At 43.6% G+C, this 21,437-nt stretch overlaps 1 protein-coding gene across 1 annotated transcript in view; it reads right to left on the bottom strand.

Annotated features, from left to right (window-relative positions):
* LOC126278949 (G-protein coupled receptor Mth2-like) overlaps positions 1–21,437 on the bottom strand; it is a 101,296-nt gene that overhangs the window by 62,041 nt on the left and 17,818 nt on the right. The window contains exons 2-3 of the mRNA XM_049979226.1: positions 16,493–16,726; positions 16,050–16,292 (exon numbers count right to left, since the gene is read on the bottom strand). Coding sequence (XP_049835183.1) covers positions 16,050–16,292; positions 16,493–16,714 — 465 coding nt within the window. The 5' untranslated portion in view covers positions 16,715–16,726. The remainder of the gene's footprint in view (positions 1–16,049; positions 16,293–16,492; positions 16,727–21,437) is intronic.

The raw sequence follows: 21,437 nt of genomic DNA, 5'->3' as shown, positions 1-21,437 counted from the left end.
GAGGTGTGACCTGAGGTGTGAACAATCACCTAAGGCAGGAGTGCCCTCTGAGAGGGTCCCCACAAGGAAGGAGCGCGCCATCGGAGATGCTGGCAATCATGGGGATTCCTCCGCAATGGATTTCTCTTCTTCTCTCTCGACTTCTGCCCACAAACGGAAACTTGACCAGCCACCAGTGACAAAAGTACTACCACCTGCCCCACAGTTCCTCGTAGTTTCTCGATCTGAGGATGGAAAGGATTTTTCCTCTGTCAACCCTTTTGTTATCCAGAAGGGCGTATATGCCGTAGCCGGATCTGTCAAGTCTTGTACCAGGTTGCGTAATGGTACCTTGTTATTAGAAACTGAGAGCGCCTTTCAGGCACAAAAACTGCTTCGGGCCACACTCCTGTACACATTCCCTGTCCGGGTGGAGGCTCACCGCACTTTGAATTCGTCTCGTGGAGTGGTCTATACTAGATCACTCGATGGATTGACTGATTAGGAGATTCAGTCTTTCCTCGCTGAGCAGGGCGTGACGGCTGTCCATAGGGTCATGAAAAAGGTCAACAATGACCTTGTACCGACCTGGACACTTTTCTTGACCTTTGATAGTGTTCAGCTGCCGTCGTGCATCAAAGCGGGATACGAGGTTATTTCTGTTCGCCCCTATGTCTCAACACCTACGTGCTGCTACCAGTGTCAGCATTTTAATCACACTCACCAGTCTTGTTCCAATGTGGCTACATGTGTGACTTGTGGCAGGGATGTCCATGAGGGTGGCTGTCCACCTCCGTCTCCTCGTGTGAACTGTCACGGTGACCATGCCGCGTCCTCCAGCAACTGTCCCATCTACAAGGAAGAACGCTGTATCCAAGAAATTCGGGTCAAAGAGAAACTCTCCACCTCGGCTACTCGCAAGCTATTTCCTAGTAGGAAGCCCACGTTGCTCCCAGCGGGGAAGTACAGTACTGTCCTCGCCTCTCCTCGGACTACCAGGGAGATGGCGATGCAGACATGCGATCTGACCTTCAGCACTACAGTCGTCCGTTCGGCCAGTGCTAAGATCGCCCGGTCGACGTCTCCTCTTCCTCCCCTTCGCCACTCCGACACAAGCACCTTTATCAGCTTCTGCCAGGACAAAGACCCAGAAGTCAGAAGCACAGGCCTTCAAGAAGGAACCGTCTCATGCAGACCTTCTACGTACCTAGAACCCTCGGCCATCAGCCAATCCTTCCACAAAGCGGCCTTCCAAGAAGGCTCATAGGAAGCACAGTTCTCCTTCCCCGCCACAGCGCATTTCTCCTCCTGCGCCAACCAGCGGTTGCCGCCCCAGGCCGTCATCTGTTTCGCCTGGCACACCACTGGTAGCCGAACATCTGGCCATTCACCAGCAGAGGAAGCTCCCCCTCCCGGCCATCTTCACAAGATGGCCGATGAACCTATGGAACAAATGGACGATGACTGTCCGCCTCCTGCTAGCGGCGGCAGTGCTCGCTCGAAGCCGGGCCCTCAGCAGCCTTCGAGATGACCCCTTCTTGCATCTTCTTCTTCTCACAATGGCACTTATTCACTGGAATATTCACAGCATTCGCTCCAACCGAGAAGACTTGAAATTGCTGCTCCGCTTGCACCGTCCGCTCATCGTAGCCCTCCAGGAAACGAAGCTACGCCCATGTGATCAAATTGCGTTGGCACACTACACCTCTGTGCGTTTTGACTTACCCCCTGTGGCAGGTATTCCGGTTCATGGAGGGGTTATGTTGCTGGTCCAGGATGATATCTACTATGATCCCATCACATTGCACACCGGCCTGCAGGCAGTTGCCGTCCGCATTACTCTTCCCACTTTTACATTTTCCATCTGTACCGTTTACACTCCATCGTCGTCTGCCGTTACCAGGGCGGACATGCTGCAAATTATTGCTCAGCTACCTGCACCATTTTTGTTAACTGGAGACTTCAATGCTCACCATCCCCTTTGGGGCTCTTCAGCATCCTGCCCGAGGGGCTCCCTGTTAGCAGACGTTTTCAACCAGCTCAATCTAGTCTGCCTTAACAGTGGCGCCCCCTACTTTCCTTTCAGACACCTCTCACACCTATTCCCATTTAGACCTCTCTGTATGTACTACCCAACTTGCACGCCGGTTTGAGTGGTATGCGCTTTCCGATACATATTTGAGCGACCACTTCCCGTGTGTTATCCATCTCCTGCATCATACCCCCTCTCCGTGCTCAACTAGTTGGAACATCTCCAAAGCAGACTGGGGGCTCTTCTCTTCCAGGGTGACCTTTCAGGATCAAACCTTCACAAGCTGCGATAGTCAGGCCGCACACCTCACAGAAGTCATTCTCACTGCTGCTGAATATTCCATCCCTCACACTACTTCTCCACGCCGCGTACCGGTCCCCTGGTGGACCGCAGCATGTAGAGATGCTTTACATGCTCGTCGACGTGCTTTATGCACCTTTAAACGCCACCCTACAGTGGCGAATTGTATCATTTATAAACGATTACGTGCGCAGTGTCATCGTATTTTTAAAGAAAGCAAGAAAGCCAGCTGGGCTGCTTTCACAAGCACCTTCAACAGTTTTACTCCTTCTGTTGTCTGGGGTAGCCTTCGCCGACTATCTGGCACTAAGGTCCACTCACCAGTTTCTTGCTTGACGGTCGCGAATGACGTCCTTGTGGCCCCTGAGGATGTCTCCAATGCCTTCGGCCGCTTTTTCGCAGAGGTTTCGAGCTCCACTCATTACCCCCCTGCCTTCCTCCCGCGAAAACAGGCAGAGAAGGCTCGGCCACCTAATTTCCACTCCTCGAATTGTGAAAACTACAATGCCCCATTCACCATGCGGGAACTCGAAAATGCACTTGCCCGGTCACGGTCCTCCGTTCCGGGGCCTGATTCTATTCATACTCAGATGCTGAAGAACCTTTCTCCTGCGGGTAAAGGTTTCCTTCTTCGTACTTACAATCGCATCTGGATTGAGTGACATGTTCCCGCAAGCTGGCGCGAGTCTATTGTTGTACCGATTCCTAAGCCGGGGAAGGACAAGCACTTGTCTTCCAATTATTGACCCATCTCGCTTACCAGCTGTGTCTGTAAGGTGATGGAGCGAATGGGTAACTTTCGTTTGGTATGGCTGCTCGAATCTCGACGCCTACTTACCAATGTACAATGTGGATTTCTCAGGCGCCACTCTGCTGTTGACCATCTGGTTATCTTGTCGACCTTCATTATGAATAACTTCTTGCAGAAGCGCCAAACTGCGGCTGTGTTCTTTGATTTGGAGAAGGCTTACGACACCTGTTGGAGGGTGGGCATTCTCCGCACCATGCACACTTGGGGCCTTCGCGGTCGCCTCCCTCTTTTTATTCGTTCCTTTTTAATGGATCGACAGTTCAGGGTATGTGTGGGTTCTATTTTGAGCGTCGCTCTCTTCGCCATAGCGATCAATCCAATAATGGATTGCCTCCCAGATGATGTATCAGGCTCCCTTTTCGTGGACGATTTTACCATCTATTGCAGCACGCAGCGTACATGTTTCCTGGAGCGCTCACTTCAGCGTTCTCTTGACTGTCTTTACTCCTGGAGTGTCGCCAATGGCTTCCATTTTTCTGCCGAGAAAACGGTCTGTATTAACTTCTGGCGCTACAAAGAGTTTCTTCCACCGTCCTTAAGACTTGGCCCTGTTGCTATCCCATTCGTGGAGACAACAAAATTTTTAGGTCTTACATTTGACAGGAAACTTAGTTGGTCTCCACATGTGCCATATTTGGCTGCCCGTTGTACTCGTTCTCTAAATGTCCTTCGTGTTCTCAGTGGCACGCAGTGGGGAGTGGATCGAACCGTCCTACTTCGCCTATATCGGTCGATCGTCCACTCCAAGCTGGATTGTGGGTGCTTTGTATACTCCTCTGCAGGGCCGTCCATCTTACGCCGCCTCAACTCCATACAACATCGGGGTATACGTCTTGCGATCAGAACGTTTTATACTAGTCCCGTCGAGAGTCTTCATGCTGAAGCCGGTGAATTGCCACTCACCTACCGGCGCGATATACTGCTTTGTCGTTACGCAAGTCAGCTACTGTCAATGCCCGATTACCCATCATTTCGTTCCTTTTTTGACGACTCTCTTGACCATCAATACGGGTTGTATGTCTCTGCCCTGCTACCCCCTGGAGTTCGCTTTCATCGCCTGCTTCAACACCTTGATTTTTCACTCCCTGCAACCTTTAGAGTGGGCGAGAGCCATACGCCACCTTGGCTCCAGGCTCAGGTTCGCGTTCACCTTGACCTTAGCTCGCTCCCAAAGGAGGTTCCCCCCGGTTCGGTATACCACTCCCATTTTGTCGAACTTCGTTCGAAGTTCATTAATATGACCTTCATTTATACAGATGGCTCCGAGACCAATGACGGGGTCGGATTTCTTTTATTGTCGGGGCACAAAATTTCAAATACCGGCTACATGGCCATTGTTCAGTCTTCACAGCTGAGCTCTTTTCCCTCTACCAGGCTGATCTTTACATCTGCCGCCACCGACATTCTGCTTATGTCACCTGCTCCAATTCTCTGAGCGCCATCCAGAGCCTCAGTGATCCGTATCTGGTTCACCCTTTCATGCACCGGATCCAACGCTCTCTTCAGCAGCTGGTGGACGACGGGTCTCCAGTTAGCTTTATGTGGGTTCCTGGCCATGTCGGTATCCCTGGGAACGAAGCTGCAGAGGCCGCGGCCAAGGCAGCGGTCCTCCAGCCTCGGACGGCTTCTTGTTGTGTCCCTTCATCAGATTGTAGCACGGTCATTTGTCGACGCATTTTATCGCTGTGGCATGCCGATTGGGCTGCACTTACGGACAACAAGCTTCAGGCGTTGAAACCTCTTCCAACAGCTTGGACGTCGTCCTGATGTCCTTCTCAGCGGGAGGAGGTCGTTTTGGCCCGGCTACGAATTGGACACTGCCAGTTCAGCCATCGCCATCTGCTGACGGCAGCGCCAGCACCATTCTGTCCATGTGGGCAATTGCCGACGGTCCGCCACATTTTAACGTTCTGTCTGGATTTTACTACGCTGCGTCTTGATCTTGGCCTGCCATGTACTCTGGATGCCATTTTAGTGGATGACCCAGGAGCTGCTGCTCGCGTTCTTCGTTTTATCAACTTGACACACCTGTCTAAGGACGTTTGATTATGCTGTAGTTTTTTAATCCTATGCCTGTTAATATGTCTTTTATAGTGTTGACCCTTTTAGTTGCTGTTTTAACCTTGTGCCTCTCGGTACATTCCTAAATTAGTCAGGTCGCTAATGACCATTGTAGTTGTGCGCCCTAAAACCACAAAAAAAAAACACCACAAAAAATCAAAAAATGTTCTGTAGAAGCAGTGACAACATGTAGTCCCCAAATTCAATGAATCCTTCCTCACTGTGATAGTAAACACTACATCCACTAATAAACTACCAAATACAGATACATTAGCTATCATTCATCAGCTACTGGAAGCAACAACTACCTGTATTAATTTAAAGAGATGGGTCACTGTTAGATGGGTCACTATTAGCTGTCTAAAAGTAATAAATCTGCTGGTTGCAATTAGACACCATAACTCATTACCCCTCTCGAGAACCATGAACTTTGCCGAGGTGAGGTAGCTTGTGTGCCTCAACAATACAGGTAGCTGTAGGAGCAAGCGTGATGGGGGTATCCAGACTAACCTGTGATTCTTGAAGAGTAGCCACAGCCATTTCATTAGTTGCAGGGCTATCAGTCTGGGTGACTGACTCAACTGGCTTTGTAAAATTTAGACAAAATGGCCTTGCTACACTGGTGTAGTAAAGAGCAGAAAGCCATTATTTCACTTGAGGTCACACAGCTCTACTGTATAGTTAAATGTTCATGGCATCCTCTTCAGTTAGATATTCTGCAGATAGAAATGTCTCCTTGCGGCTGCGACTTGGTTCGATGTCATGAAAGAAAAGTAAATTGGGCATTCTATGGGTTGAATTGAGGAATTTTAGATCCATTAACTGGGTAGGTAGTCCAGGGAAATACAAAAGAGATGGCTAGGCTGAGGTGAGATATAGTGCGAACTGTGAAGTGTGGAGGCAGGAAGAACAGGCCTTTTGGTCAGGTGAGTACAGGGTTACAAATGTACAGTCAGCAGCAGTCATGAGCAGTGGAGAAAGAAATGCAATGTGTTATTTATACCAGACAACCACAGACAAACTGGATTTGAAGATGGACTTTTGGGCAACTCGCATTGTGAAACACAGTGTAAGAATGAGACATGTCTCAGAATTTAAGAATATACTGTAGGACTGTGCCTTTGTTGTTTGTGTTCCTGGTGCAAACAACATAACATACAATGAAGTTAGAAATTGTATAAAAAGTGTGAAGAACATTTTTCATATAAATAAGATGAAAACTACTGTTGTGATGATCCATCCTAAGTACAAAAATGAGCTCCTCACCAGGCCATGAATACCCAAAGAATGTCTGCCAGCCACTGTGTCATCCTCTGCCTTGCTGCATTATGCATACGTAGTACGGAAGGGCGCATGGTTAGCACATCGCTCTCCTGGCCATTTTGCAGACTTTCCAGATTGTGAAGCCACTATTACTTGGTCAAGTAACTCCTCAGCTGGGATTACGAGGCTGAATGCAACCCATACCAGTCCTTGCACAAAGAAAAAAAAATCCTTGGCAGTACTAGGAGCCGAACCCGTGTCTTTCGCATGGCAGCCATCTGTGCTGATCACTCAGCTATGGAGGCAGACTAGTAGATACAACTTAATTTTTAATTGATATGTTAACAAGAGATCCGTAAAACTGATATTAAAATCAAATGACAGTGCTCCGCTTACACAAAATGCAATGTGGTAGATGCTATGAGACTAGAGAAAAACTCTGCTTATTGAACTTGGTGAGCATCTCAATTATCACAGGATGAAATTTCTGTGTCAAGAGATAATCATCATTATAAATGAAATTTGAAAACTCAGTAGCCTCATTAGACAGTCTTTCTGTACCTGTTAATGTACCCTTTTTTATGGTAAATCACATTGCAAGGAAAGGAAGGGGGAAACCATGTTTAGAGGATTCTGTACCAGACTAATTCATGCAGATAACTGTGCTGCTTTTGATCAATGAGTGAAAATAAATAATAATAATAATAATAATAATAATAAACCCTGTGGAAGCCCGAGAAAAGAATAGGCCTACGGTATGTTCTGCCACTCGTAAAAGGCGATGAAAAGAACAAACCACTAATATGGCTAACCCCCCTTTTAGTGTGGTTAGTTGGTTCAGGACAGAACTAATGAAGCCTCGGACAAGTGCTGTCATGGTCGAGGACGACGCTTGAACCCTACGCCCGTCCACAATGGTAACAATACTGCTAGCCACACGGAAAATGATTTAAATCCAAATAGAGGTGTTTTGCTGGATATGCTTCCTGCAACCACTCTAGGAGCAAAACAAAGACAGAGGATGAGATGGTCAGTTGAAGTTAACCGACACCTCATGGTCTGTTATTACCAATCAACAAACTTAGGAACCAACACAACTGGATACAGGTCACAAGTATACACAACATTTATTACCAGATACCCAGAATTAAATTTTTTAACAGAACAATGACTAGCTGATCAGATCTGTGTAATAATAAAAAATAACAGCATACCCCAGTCACAATTAGAAAACATCAAACAACAAGTACAACAAATACTGGAACAAAATAATGTGCAATCAGAAGAAGAAGAAGAAGAAGAAGAAGAAGAAGAAGAAAATACATCCCAGGGCAAACAAACAAAGAATGACATGCATCAATTAAACAATCAGAGGAAAACAAAATCTTAAGACAGCCACCAGAACAAGCACAAATAGAACACGAAGTGACACACATGGTAGATACAGAAGAAAAATTTCAGCTGACATATATAGAATACAAAGACACAAATACAGACATTAGACCATTCTTGCATAGACCACCAAATAACCCACAAGTCGAAACAACAATAACAACAATCAACACAATCATACACAACAAAATAAATGAAAATACAACTATGGAAAAGTTACAACTACTGGTTTACATAGGAGCACTCACTACACTAAATACACACACTAGGCAGAGATCAGAACCAACCAACACACAGAAGAAACCCCCAAAACCAGCATGGCAACACAGGCTACAGACCAGAATAGAAAAACTGAGAAGAGACATCGGACAGCTAACACAATTGATAAGAAATGAAATATCAGACAAAAAACAAAAAAGGTTAAGTAAAATCTCACAACAAGAAGCGATAGAGCAATTAGATGAAAAGAAGCAGAAATTACAAGCATTGGCCAAACAACTTAGAAGATACAAGAAAAGAGAAAATAGAAGGAAACAAAACCAAACATTCAACACAAACCAAAAGAAATTTTACCAGAAGATAGATAACACACACGTTAACACACAGGTTAACTACTGAATTGGAATCTGGAACCACAACACCCCAATTCAGTAGTTGACCTGTCCTCCACACCTCTCTCCCAATCCGAAACCTCTGCCCTATCCAAAGGCCTCACCTTCAGCCCCACTCCCAGATTCAACCAAACTGCCATTGTCAAAGATTTACTGTCTTACACTCATAGTCTCTGCTGGAAATATCACTTTTCCACGAAGAAAAATAATCCTGATCCCACTCCTAATGATCCAACTCCCCAAGACACTATCCAAATTGAACCCTGCCTGCAACAATTCCGTCCTCCATCACAGCGGGACCCACCTCCTCTTCCTCAAAATCACCCTCTCCAAACCTTCCAGGAATTTCTCACTTCCAGCCTTGCCTCTCAGTCTTTCTTGAAAAACCTTAATCCTACTCCCAACATCACCACAGCCGAAGCCCAGGTTATCCGTGATCTGAAAGCTGACCAATCCATCATCATTCTTCCGGCTGACAAGGGTTCCACGACCGTGGTACTTGATCGTCGGGAGTAGGTGGCTGAGGGACCGTGTCAGTTTTCAGGCAACTCTACATACAAAGTTTGTCAAGGTAATCCCATACCTGATGCCCACGCAGAGCTTCAAGGAATCCTCAGAACCTTAGGCCCCTACAAAACCTTTCACCTGACTCCATCAAACTCCTGACCCCACCGACATATCGCACTCCTACCTTCTACCTACTTCCTAAAATTCACAAACCCAAACATCCCGGCCTCCCCACTGTAGCTGGTTACCAAGCCCCCCCAGAACGTATCTCTGCCTACGTAGATCAACACCTTCAACCCATTACATGCAGTCTCCCATCCTTCATCAAAGACACCAACCACTTTCTCGAATGCCTGGAATCCTTACCCAGTCTGTTACGCCCGGAAACCATCCTTGTAACCATTGATGCCACTTCCCTATACACAAATATCCCCCATGTCCAGAGCCTCGCTGCAATGGAGCACTTCCTTTCACGCCGATCACCTGCTACCCTACCTAAAACCTCTTTCCTCATCACCTTAGCCAGCTTCATCCCATCTCACAACTTCTTCACTTTTGAAGGCCAGACACACCAACAATTAAAGGGAACAGCCATGGGTACCAGGATGGCCCCTCGTATGCCAACCTATTTATGGGTCACTTAGAGGAAGCCTTCTTGGTTACCCAGGCCTGCCAACCCAAAGTTTGGTACAGATTTATTGATGACATCTTGATGATCTGGACTCACAGTGAAGAACAACTCCTGAATTTCATCTCCAACCTCAACTCATTTGGTTCCATCGGATTCACCTGGTGCTACTCCAAATACCATGTCACTTTCCTTGACGTTGACCTCCATCTGTCCAATGGCCAGCTTCACACATCTGTCCACATCAAACCCACCAACAAGCAACAGTACCTCTATTATGACAGCTGCCACCCATTCCATATCAAACGGTCCCTTCCCTACACAGCCTAGGCCTTCGTGGCAAACGAATGTGCTCCAGTCCTGAATCCCTGAACCATTACACCAACAATCTGAAAACAGCTTTCGCATCCCGCAACTACCCTCTCGATCTGGTAGAGAATCAAATAATCTGAGCCACTTCCTCATCCCCTCAAACCCAGAACCTCTCACAGAAGAACCCCAAAAGTGCCCCACTTGTGACAGGATACTTCCCGGGACTGGATCAGACTCTGAATGTGGCTCTCCAGCAGGGATACGACTTCCTAAAATCCTGCCCCGAAATGAGATCCATCCTTCATGAAATCCTCCCCACTCCACCAAGAGTGTCTTTCCGCCGTCCACCTAACCTTCGTAACCTCTTGGTTCATCCCTATGAAATCCCCAAACCACCTTCCCTACCCTCTGGCTCCTACCCTTGTAACCACCCCCAGTGTAAAACCTGTCCTATGCACCCTCCCACCACCACCTACTCCAGTCCTGTAACCCAGAAGGTGTACACGATCAAAGGCAGAGCCACGTGTGAAAGCACCCACGTGATTTACGAACTGACCTTCCTACATTGTGACGCTTTCTATGTGGGAATGACCAGCAACAAACTGTCCATTCATGTGAATGGTCACAGGCAGACCATTAATAAGGATCACCCTGTGGCTAAACATGCCTTGGTGCACAGGCCACTGTGTATGTGCGGATGGATATGTGTGTGTGTGTGTGTGTGTGTGTGTGTGTGTGTGTGTGTGTGTGTGTGTGTGTGTGTGTGTGTGTGTGTGCGCGAGTGTAACACCTGTCCTTTTTTTCCCCTAAGGGAAGTCTTTCCGCTCCTGGGATTGGAATGACTCCTTACCCTCTCCCTTAAAACCCATATCGTTTCATTTGTCCCTCTCCTTCCCTCTTTCCTGAAAAAGCAACCGCCGGTTGCAAAAGATAGAAATTTTGTGTATGTGTTTTTGTGTTTTATTTATTGTGCCTGTCTACCGGCGCTTTTCTGCTTGGTAAGTCTTGGAATCTTTGTTTGACCAAACAGAGACCCCTAACACACAAGCATTACTCAAGACTGGGTCACACAAGTGTTCTATATGCAGCCTCCTTTCTACATGAACCATACTTTCCTAAAATTTGTCCAATAAACCAAAACTAACCATTTGACTTCCCAACTACTTGTTCCATTTTGTATCACTTTGCAAAGTTATGCTTGGATATTTAATCAAGGTGACAGTCAATCAGCCCATTACAAATATTGTATTCAAACATTATAGGATTGTTTTTCCTAGATTTACATCATTCATTGCACAGACCAGAAATTCTGTCTCAGTCATCTTGTATCCTCCTACAGTCACTCAACAATTACAATTTGCTGTACAACACAGTTTCATAAGCAAGGAGCCGTAAATTGCTGCTTACCCTGTCAGATCTAGAGCATAAGAGCAGTCCCACCACATTTCCCTGTGGCACTCCTGACAGTACTCTCATCTCTCATGAACACTCACCACTGAAGACAATGTACTGGCTTCTATTACTCAAGAAGTCTTCAAGTGATTCATATATCAGGGAACCTATTGTGGGAACCTTCATGTACAACCAGCAGTGGGGCATCACAACAAATGCTTTTCAGAAAAATAGGAATATGAAATCTGCTTCATCAGTGGTTGTCATGTGAGAAAATTACGAGCTGAGATTCACACAAGTGATTCTTTCTAAATCGATGTCAATCTGTGCACAGAAGCTTTCCCATCTCAATGAATGTTGTACTGTAACTCAGAATATGTTCTAATACTGATCAGTAAACAGATGGGAATGACATATCATTTTCCAGCTCTTTTATAAGTATTCAATTTATTATATTTTGCACAATTGATACATGAATTCCTGCTAACTTCTACATTTTGGCATTTGCACATTCTATTTTGAACTGAGAGTGCAACAATGTTTCCTCTGCATTTTACAGATTTTATTATTAAACTATGGTTGTTGATTATCCATCCTTAATGCACTTACTTGGCACGTACCTGTACTGCAAGCAATTCAAGCTTTTCCCATACTTCCTACACATCTACCATACTGGAAATGAATTATGTCCATTCATTTTCTAAGTGAGAAGCTAAAACCTGTTTATCTGCTCTTTGTAGCAAAAATACTCTCCTATCGTTCTTGACTAATTTATTAACTTTAGTAACCATTATCACTAAATGACATCTTATCACTAATCTTTATCTCTATATTATCACCATCACTAAGGTCAGGCCTATTAGTGGCTACAGGATCTAAAGTACTTCCATTGCCTGTGGGCAGTAGAACTAGCTGTTCAAACCGGTTTGAGATAAGTGTGTTCCAAACCACTTCACAACACCGCCTGTGCACACCACCTCCAATGAATCCATGCACATACCAGTCTATTCACAGTAGGTTGAAGTCACCTCCAACTGTTAGGATATTTCTGCACTACTGAACACAGACTTACTTTGAATGATTTTGAAATTGTCATGGTGGCCTTGGGTGGCAGGTAAAAACACACAGTAAGTACAGAATGACTTTTGTTTTCATTCTGCAGTGGAGTGTGCCTCGATATGAAACTTTCTGGAAGATAAGAACTGTGTGCCCAAATGAAGCTCGAATATGAGACCTTTGCCTTTTGCAGACAAGTGTTCTACCAACTGAAGTACTCATGATAACTAATGACCTATCCTCAAAGTTTTACTTCCACCAGTGGCTCATCTCCTAACTTTCTAACTTCAAAGGCCATGCCTCCTCAATATCCTTTCGGCTATGGTTTCTAGCCTGACAAGTTGCACAGGATAACTTCTGTGAAGTTAGGAAGGTAGGACATGTACTGGTGGAAGTACAGCTGTGTGGAGAAGGAGTCATCAGCTGTAACTCAGAGGAGTGCTTACTGAGTTCAAGCCTCAGTCAGGCAGACAATTTTAATCTGCCAGGAATTTTCATATCGGTGCACATTCGATGGCGGAGTGAAAAAAATTCATTCTGGATTTATTGAATGTTTTTACTAGCCACCTGATTCCACCATGAAAACTGTAGAACCATTCAAAAAGGTCTGTGCTCAGTTGCACAGAAATACCCATATAGCTGGAGGAGATTTCATCCTATTGAGTGTAGACTGAGATATCTATGGAGTCACAGCACATGGTATGCACAGACAATCTTCTGGAGTGGTTTTGAACACACTTGTCTGAAAACTATTTTGAACAGTTAGTTTGACTATCCAAAGGCAATGGAAACACTTTAGATTTTGTAGCTACTAACAGGCCTGACCTTATTGATGGTGACAGTATAAGGACAGGGGTTAGTGATCATGATGCAATTCTAGGGTAATGGTTACTAATGTTACTGAATTAGTCAGGAAGGATAGGGGAGTATTTTTGCTACAAAGACCAGATAAGCAGTTTTTAGCATCACACTTAGAAAATGAATGAGCATCATTCATCATAAAATACGCATGGAGAAATCGTGGGCAATGTTTAAACTTATTGTTCAGTGTGCTCTAGAGAAGTATGTGACAAGTAGGTGGATTAAGGATGGAAAACACCCATAGTGGTTTAATAATCAAATGCAGAAAATGCTGAGGAAACAGATCATTGCACTCTTCGCTCGAAAAGGAACATGTGTCACCAGGTAAGGGTTAGTAGAAATTAATGTCCCATAATAAGATCAATATGCAAAGCAGACACCTTCCAGTATCATACCTTAGCAAAACATCTTACCTACAACCTAAAAAAATTTCAGTAATATCTAAAATCAGTAAATGTGCCAGAGGCTTCTATCCAGTCACTCATCAACCAGTCCAGGAGGCAACAGAAGACAGCAAAAGAAGGCTGAAGTTTTAAATTTCATGCTTGAGAAACTAGTCATGCAGAAGGACCGTACAAACATGCCATCGTTTGTCTGTCACACTGACTCCTGCATGGAGAACATAGAAATAGACCTCCCTGGCTTAGAGCAGCAACTGAAAGAATTTAACACAAGTCAGCAGGTATGGATGGGAACCCAGTTTCGTTTTACACAGAGTAATCATACAGCATTGGCTGCTTACTTATCTTACATTTATCATGCCTCTCTCACCCTAAAACTAAATCTACATAATTACTCTGCAATTCACAATGAAGTGCCTGGCATAGTGTTCATCAAACCACCTTCAAGCAATTCCTCTACTGTTCCATTTTCACATAAAATGCAGGAGAAATAAGCACTTTAATCTTTCTATGCAAGCTCTGATTTTATTGTGAAGATCATCATTACATTTCTACCCACTGCAAATTCCCAAGGGACTGGAAAAAAGTGCAGGTGACTCCTGTATATAAGAAGGACCAATTTCGGCCTTGAAGGTCATTTTCAAGGTCATTAGATGTCAATGTGTTGTATAATTATTATTTGTTAAATGGCAGTTATATCTGTGGAAAAAAAGAAGAAGGAAACCCCAGAATTGAAACCTGAAAGCTTATTATGTGCAGTAATAGTCATCTTCATAAGTAATGTCATGTTATGTTATAGGAAACTATATTTGCTCACATCCATTGTCGATGAGTTGATGTCCAACACTGAAAGCAAGCACACACAGTAGGATTCTGCTTTTAATTCTGAATCTTGCACATTGTGTTCTGTCTTTCTGACCAGCTACATCTGCCATTTAATAACAGCATAACTCTTCAACACATCAGCACCTAAAGTGCTTTCTGAAAACTACCTGTAAGGTAAAAATTGGCCAATCCTGCAAGATGTAATAAAGTGATTACTTGTAAAAAGTAGCTGAGGTGTAATACTTCTTAATGTTCTCAACATCGGTTTGCTACAGTATTCTTGAACATATTCTGAGTTCGAATATAATGAAATTCCTCAGAACAGGAAAGCTGTTGTCCACAAATCAGCATGGATTTAGAAAGCATCACATAGGTGAAATCTGTGGGACTGGCACTGCTGGAGGAAAGGGTATTGTGGAGGTATGGCTTAGCCACTGCCTGTGAAGTTAGGAAACATGGTAATGGCAGAAGCAAAGCTGTGAGGATGGATTATGAGTTGTGTTTGGGTGGCTCAATTGGCAGATCGCCTGCCCATAAAAGGCAAAGTTCCTGAAATCTAATCTCAGTTCAGCACAGAGTTTTCATTTGCCAGGAAGTTTCATATCAGTGCATACACTGCTGCAGATTGAAAAATTTGTTCTGAAAACTGCCCCCAGGCTGTGGCTAAGCCCTGTATCCACAATACCCTTTCAATCAGGGATGATAGCCCCACCAGTCTTCCAGCAGATGTCTGTAAATTTAGGAAGGAAGGAAGTGAGGTGCTGACAGTGCTAAAGCTGAGAGTGAGGGTCGTGAGTTGTGCTTGGCTAACTCAGTTGATAGAGGACTTGCCTGCAACAGGCAAAGGCCCCAAGCTAGATTCTTGTCTTCCACACAGTTGTTATCTGACAGGAAGTTTCACATAAAATAAATAATTTGGGTTCACCTAAACCTGTTTTGTGCTTCCAGATAACTTCACAGACTATTGACATCAATAGACAATATTTTTGTTCTGAGCAATCTACATTAGGCTGCAGCAAGACCTCAGTTTTGAGTATAATTTGAGAGCAACAACTTTTCTGGAGAGCAGTAAATTCAGGAACTTTGTTACAAATAGTTCAAGAATTTACTGTCAAAATTTTGACAACCCGAGTAACTTTAGTTTGTACACAGTCTGGTTTTGGTCTCTGCCTATCAACTGGTGAGTGTTCATAGAGTATCGAGAACTACTGTCTAGCCTAAAAAACTTCCATTTGAATTCCACAAGTCCTCTTTAACAAGAGTAGCTGTTACCTTTGTGTAGTGCACCCCTGACATACCAATTGACATCCTACAATGCCTATGTCTAATGCAGAAGTACCTATTAACACTACACTCAAAAGTCCTTCATGGGGGACAAATAATGGAAGGAATAAAGGTAATCAGTCACCATGTAATCAATGCACTTACTATTCAGGATACCCACAAAAATGACAAACAGTTACTAAGCTGTCAGTACTAAACCATCCATCACATCAGTTTTACACACACACACTCCTTTGTTTTTTTTCTGTCTGAAAAGCTGGTAACATCTGATTCAGTGTAACAATTTACAAGTAAATTACTCAGAGAAAAAATAGCAAAATAAATCCAATCTTACCTTACGTATATTGCCAAATTCAAGAGTATACACAATAAATGAATAGGAAAGGCACAAATTTTTTACTGCAATATCAGTCCAATTTGCAGCACATTTGTGTTCATGTTTTATACAGCGTCTACTGTCTTTCATGATACCACCATCATCAGCTAGCACTACATTTAATTTACACATTGGACTTCTAACATCATTTGTCATTTTCCAAGTAAGACTGTGTGGTTCATAGCGCCCATGGGTTATTGCCTGTATAAAGCATAAATTACAGTGTAATAACATGTCAATTTACTGTTTGTGTACTTCAGAAAACTTTTTACCATAATTGCAATAGTGCTTTTTAAGAATATTAGAGTAGTATTTTTGCACACTCATTAAATTACTATGTTCTTTGATATTTGCTCATACACAGTTATTTTCTAAAATTTGCATTGGCAATTGGTTGTTACCTGGTTCACTGTAAGATTTTCTGTACAATCAAATTTTAAACTCAGTGATGCTAAATCATCATCTTGATTGTGACATATTGCACAAAAAATGTTCTGATACCAGACACCTGTTCTGGTGTTCAACATAGGAACATCAAATTTGTAGTCATATTTTTCTTCTGGAATACCTTCAAGTGTGCAGAGTTTTGAAAATTTGTCTTGAAATGGACATGATCTCACCATATATAGTGTGTGCTGCAAGAAGACATTTTTGTATTAATAAAACATTTCTTGAGACTCCAATAATTGTCATTTAGGTTCATAAAAACTATTACTTGTTTCCTTTCATTTTACTGGATAAGAAGTTGTTATTTTAATTAAAAAAGTATTTATGACAAAGCTATGCAATATAGACTCAAACACTTATTAGATATTGTTCCAAAACTTAATTTCTGAGCTACAGGTTTAAATTATGAATCATTTAAACTTCCAAAGTTGTGATTTAATAAACAAGGTGTCTGACTACTTCTTCATCATTAAGTTTTGTCCAAAGAGTAACATGAATTACACCTGTGCAAAACTAATGTTGTCAATATTAATTACATTACATTAATACTTGTTCCATAGATCATGAATGCGACATTTCATAATGATGTGGAACATGACAGTTTAACATAAGTTTTCATTACACACAAAAAGATTTTTTTAATCAAACAGGGATTTCAATATGTCTCTCAGTTAAATTAATTTGTTCATTTGTGTGTGTTCCTTAGAATTCAACTTGAATGAAATGAAAGCTGGAGTACCTCTTAGTGGCCTCAAACAAAAAATTGTGCAACAGATGGGAGAAAGCGTATGTCACTCTCCTCTACAAGTAGGATAGCTGAAGTGATCCACAATACTACTGTGTAATATCTTTGATCACCATCTTCTGTCGAATAGTAAAACACATACTGATCCCAATTATGATGAAGTATGTTGAGCAGAATGACTTTCTCCATACCAATCAGTATAGATTCCAGGAACATTGGTCATATACAACATAATTCATGCTTTTTTCACAGAACATCCTAAAAGTCATGCATCCAGTAGTCAGGAAAACACAGCACTCCTTGACTACCAGAAAGAATTTGATCTGGTTCCATATCTACATACATACATACATACATACATACATACATATGTACATACATTACATATATATTATAAAGATGTATGTATATACATATGTATGTATTATGTTCAAAATCTTTTTCTAAACCACTGGACTGATTTCATCCAAACTTGATACACATTTCACTTGCTGCCTGGAAAGAATTGCTGTTGGGGTAAGAACTGACTACCTGCCAAAGGGGTTGGGATGGGATTGAGGGGGAAAAAGAAGTGTAGCCCACAATGCATGAACATCCAGACATTATCCATCTAGTGTTTGAGAATGAGAGCACTTAGTAACCTGCAACAAACTTAAAATGTAATTTCAAACCTTTGATAAGCTCTTTCTTGCTGAAAACCAACAAAAAGTGATGAAATTAACAAAGTTTGTTAGTTACTATATTTTCTATGTTCATTCTGTAAATCACATGAGGCATTAAATTTTAATTTAGTGTTTCTTTACTAATAACTGTATCCAAGATGTATTATGCACGCGGTATTCACATACATCACTGAATGTACGTGCAAAATTATATCATTGTATGACATACAGTTCAGGAGATGTAACATCATAAACACTAAGAGGCATGAAGAACTGCTGTATCATCCAAAGTGTTTGAATTTTTAATTTCTTTGTTCCTAACTTTATTTGCAATACATTTCACAGACAGTTTCTACATATGGCACTAAATGTAAGTACACAATTATATCATTGTACACCATGTAGTTCAGGAGATGACGTGTTATAAAATTTCAGCTGCATGAACACAAAACTGCTGGGTTCAGTTCACTAGAGGTACATGTGAACCATGTGTACAAGTATGTCTGAAAAATATATGGCACATGCATATGGGGGTAAAGCCATACATATAATGCTCCTGCTAAAACCCCTGTATCAACTTCAATCAAACTTGGTGCACAAACTACTTACTACCTGGAAAAAAATATTGTACAGGAAGAACCACCAACCTCCTATTTGGGTAGAAGTGAAAATAGGGATAGGGGCAGGGGCAGGGGCAAGACGAGTATGAGTATGAGTATGAGTATGAGTATGAGTATGAGTATGAGTATGAGTATGAGTATGAGTATGAGTATGAGTATGAGTATGAGTATGAGTATGAGTATGAGTATGAGTATGAGTATGAGTATGAGTATGAGTATGAGTATGAGTATGAGTATGAGTATGAGTATGAGTATGAGTATGAGTATGAGTATGAGTATGAGTATGAGTATGAGTATGAGTATGAGTATGAGTATGAGTATGAGTATATGAGTATGAGTATATGAGTATGAGTATATGAGTATGAGTATATGAGTATGAGTATATGAGTATGAGTATATGAGTATGAGTATATGAGTATGAGTATATGAGTATGAGTATATGAGTATGAGTATATGAGTATGAGTATATGTATATGAGTATATGTATATGAGTATATGTATATGAGTATATGTATATGAGTATGAGTAGTATGAGTAGTATGAGTAGTATGAGTAGTATGAGTAGTATGAGTAGTATGAGTAGTATGAGTAGTATGAGTAGTATGAGTAGTATGAGTAGTATGAGTAGTATGAGTAGTATGAGTAGTATGAGTAGTATGAGTAGTATGAGTAGTATGAGTAGTATGAGTAGTATGAGTAGTATGAGTAGTATGAGTAGTATGAGTAGTATGAGTAGTATGAGTAGTATGAGTAGTATGAGTAGTATGAGTAGTATGAGTAGTATGAGTAGTATGAGTAGTATGAGTAGTATGAGTAGTATGAGTAGTATGAGGATGAGGATGAGGATGAGGATGAGGATGAGGATGAGGATGAGGATGAGGAGTAGATTCGCTGGGAGGGAGGAGGAGGAGACTGACTTGAAGGGATGTGGTGGAGATGGACAGAGGAGGGATGTGGTGGAGATGGACAGAGGAGGGACGTGGTGGAGATGGACAGAGGAGGGACGTGGTGGAGATGGACAGAGGAGGGACGTGGTGGAGATGGACAGAGGAGGGACGTGGTGGAGATGGACAGAGGAGGGACGTGGTGGAGATGGACAGAGGAGGGATGTGGTGGAGATGGGCAGAGGAGGGATGTGGTGGAGATGGGCAGAGGAGGGATGTGGTGGAGATGGGCAGAGGAGGGATGTGGTGGAGATGGGCAGAGGAGGGATGTGGTGGAGATGGGCAGAGGAGGGATGTGGTGGAGATGGGCAGAGGAGGGATGTGGTGGAGATGGGCAGAGGAGGGATGTGGTGGAGATGGGCAGAGGAGGGATGTGGTGGAGATGGGCAGAGGAGGGATGTGGTGGAGATGGGCAGAGGAGGGATGTGGTGGAGATGGGCAGAGGAGGGATGTGGTGGAGATGGGCAGAGGAGGGATGTGGTGGAGATGGGCAGAGGAGGGATGTGGTGGAGATGGGCAGAGGAGGGATGTGGTGGAGATGGGCAGAGGAGGGATGTGGTGGAGATGGGCAGAGGAGGGATGTGGTGGAGATGGGCAGAGGAGGGATGTGGTGGAGATGGGCAGAGGAGGGATGTGGTGGAGATGGGCAGAGGAGGGATGTGGTGGAGATGGGCAGAGGAGGGATGTGGTGGAGATGGGCAGAGGAGGGATGTGGTGGAGATGGGCAGAGGAGGGATGTGGTGGAGATGGGCAGAGGAGGGATGTGGTGGAGATGGGCAGAGGAGGGATGTGGTGGAGATGGGCAGAGGAGGGATGTGGTGGAGATGGGCAGAGGAGGGATGTGGTGGAGATGGGCAGAGGAGGGATGTGGTGGAGATGGGCAGAGGAGGGATGTGGTGGAGATGGGCAGAGGAGGGATGTGGTGGAGATGGGCAGAGGAGGGATGTGGTGGAGATGGGCAGAGGAGGGATGTGGTGGAGATGGGCAGAGGAGGGATGTGGTGGAGATGGGCAGAGGAGGGATGTGGTGGAGATGGGCAGAGGAGGGATGTGGTGGAGATGGGCAGAGGAGGGATGTGGTGGAGATGGCACAGGAGGGATGTGGCTGAGATAGATAGTACTTCACTGTAAGTAAGTGCATCATCTGCAAAAGTCCTGAGGTTGCTGTCATCATTGTGTACCAGATAAGCCTTACACAACATAAACAATAAGGGTCTGAACACACTTCCCTGGAGCACATCTGAAATTACTTCTGCACCTGCCAATAACTCTGCATCCATAACAACTTGCAGCATCACCCCTACTGAGAAATCCTTCATCCAGTCTCAAATTTTGCTTGATACACCCATATAACCATACTCTCATTAATAAACTAAGTACTTGGCATTGGCCAAGCATGTATTTATTCCAATCTTCTATTATTCCATCTCCTCCCTCTCCACCTCCCTCCCCCACCCCCAACCCCACCCAGTCCAATCTAGCCACTATCACGAGCGATGATGATGAAATGATGAGGACAACACAAACACCCAGTCCCCGGGCAGAGAAAATCCCCAACCCAGCCAGAAATTGAACACAAGACCCCATGATCCAGGGGAAGAGGATGTTAATGAAAATGAGATGGGTGATGTGATACTATGATAAGAATTTGACAGAACACTGAAAAACCTAATCCTCTACAAGGCCCCTAGAGTAGATGACCTCCATCAGAATTACTGATATCCTAGGGAGAGCCGGTCATGACAAACCTCTTCCACCTGGTATGCAAGATGCGTGTGACAGGTGGAATATCCTCAGAGGTCAAGAAGAATGTATTAATTCCATTTCTAACACAAGCACTTGCTGATAGGTGTGAATTTTATCACACTCTCAGTGTGGCAATCATGGCGGCAAAATGCTAACACAGTTTTTGTACAGAAGAATAGAATA

The sequence above is a fragment of the Schistocerca gregaria genome, chromosome 6 (genome assembly GCF_023897955.1).
Source record: "Schistocerca gregaria isolate iqSchGreg1 chromosome 6, iqSchGreg1.2, whole genome shotgun sequence".
Lineage (NCBI taxonomy): Eukaryota > Metazoa > Arthropoda > Insecta > Orthoptera > Acrididae > Schistocerca > Schistocerca gregaria.
This window is presented reverse-complemented; position numbering and strand designations above follow the sequence as displayed.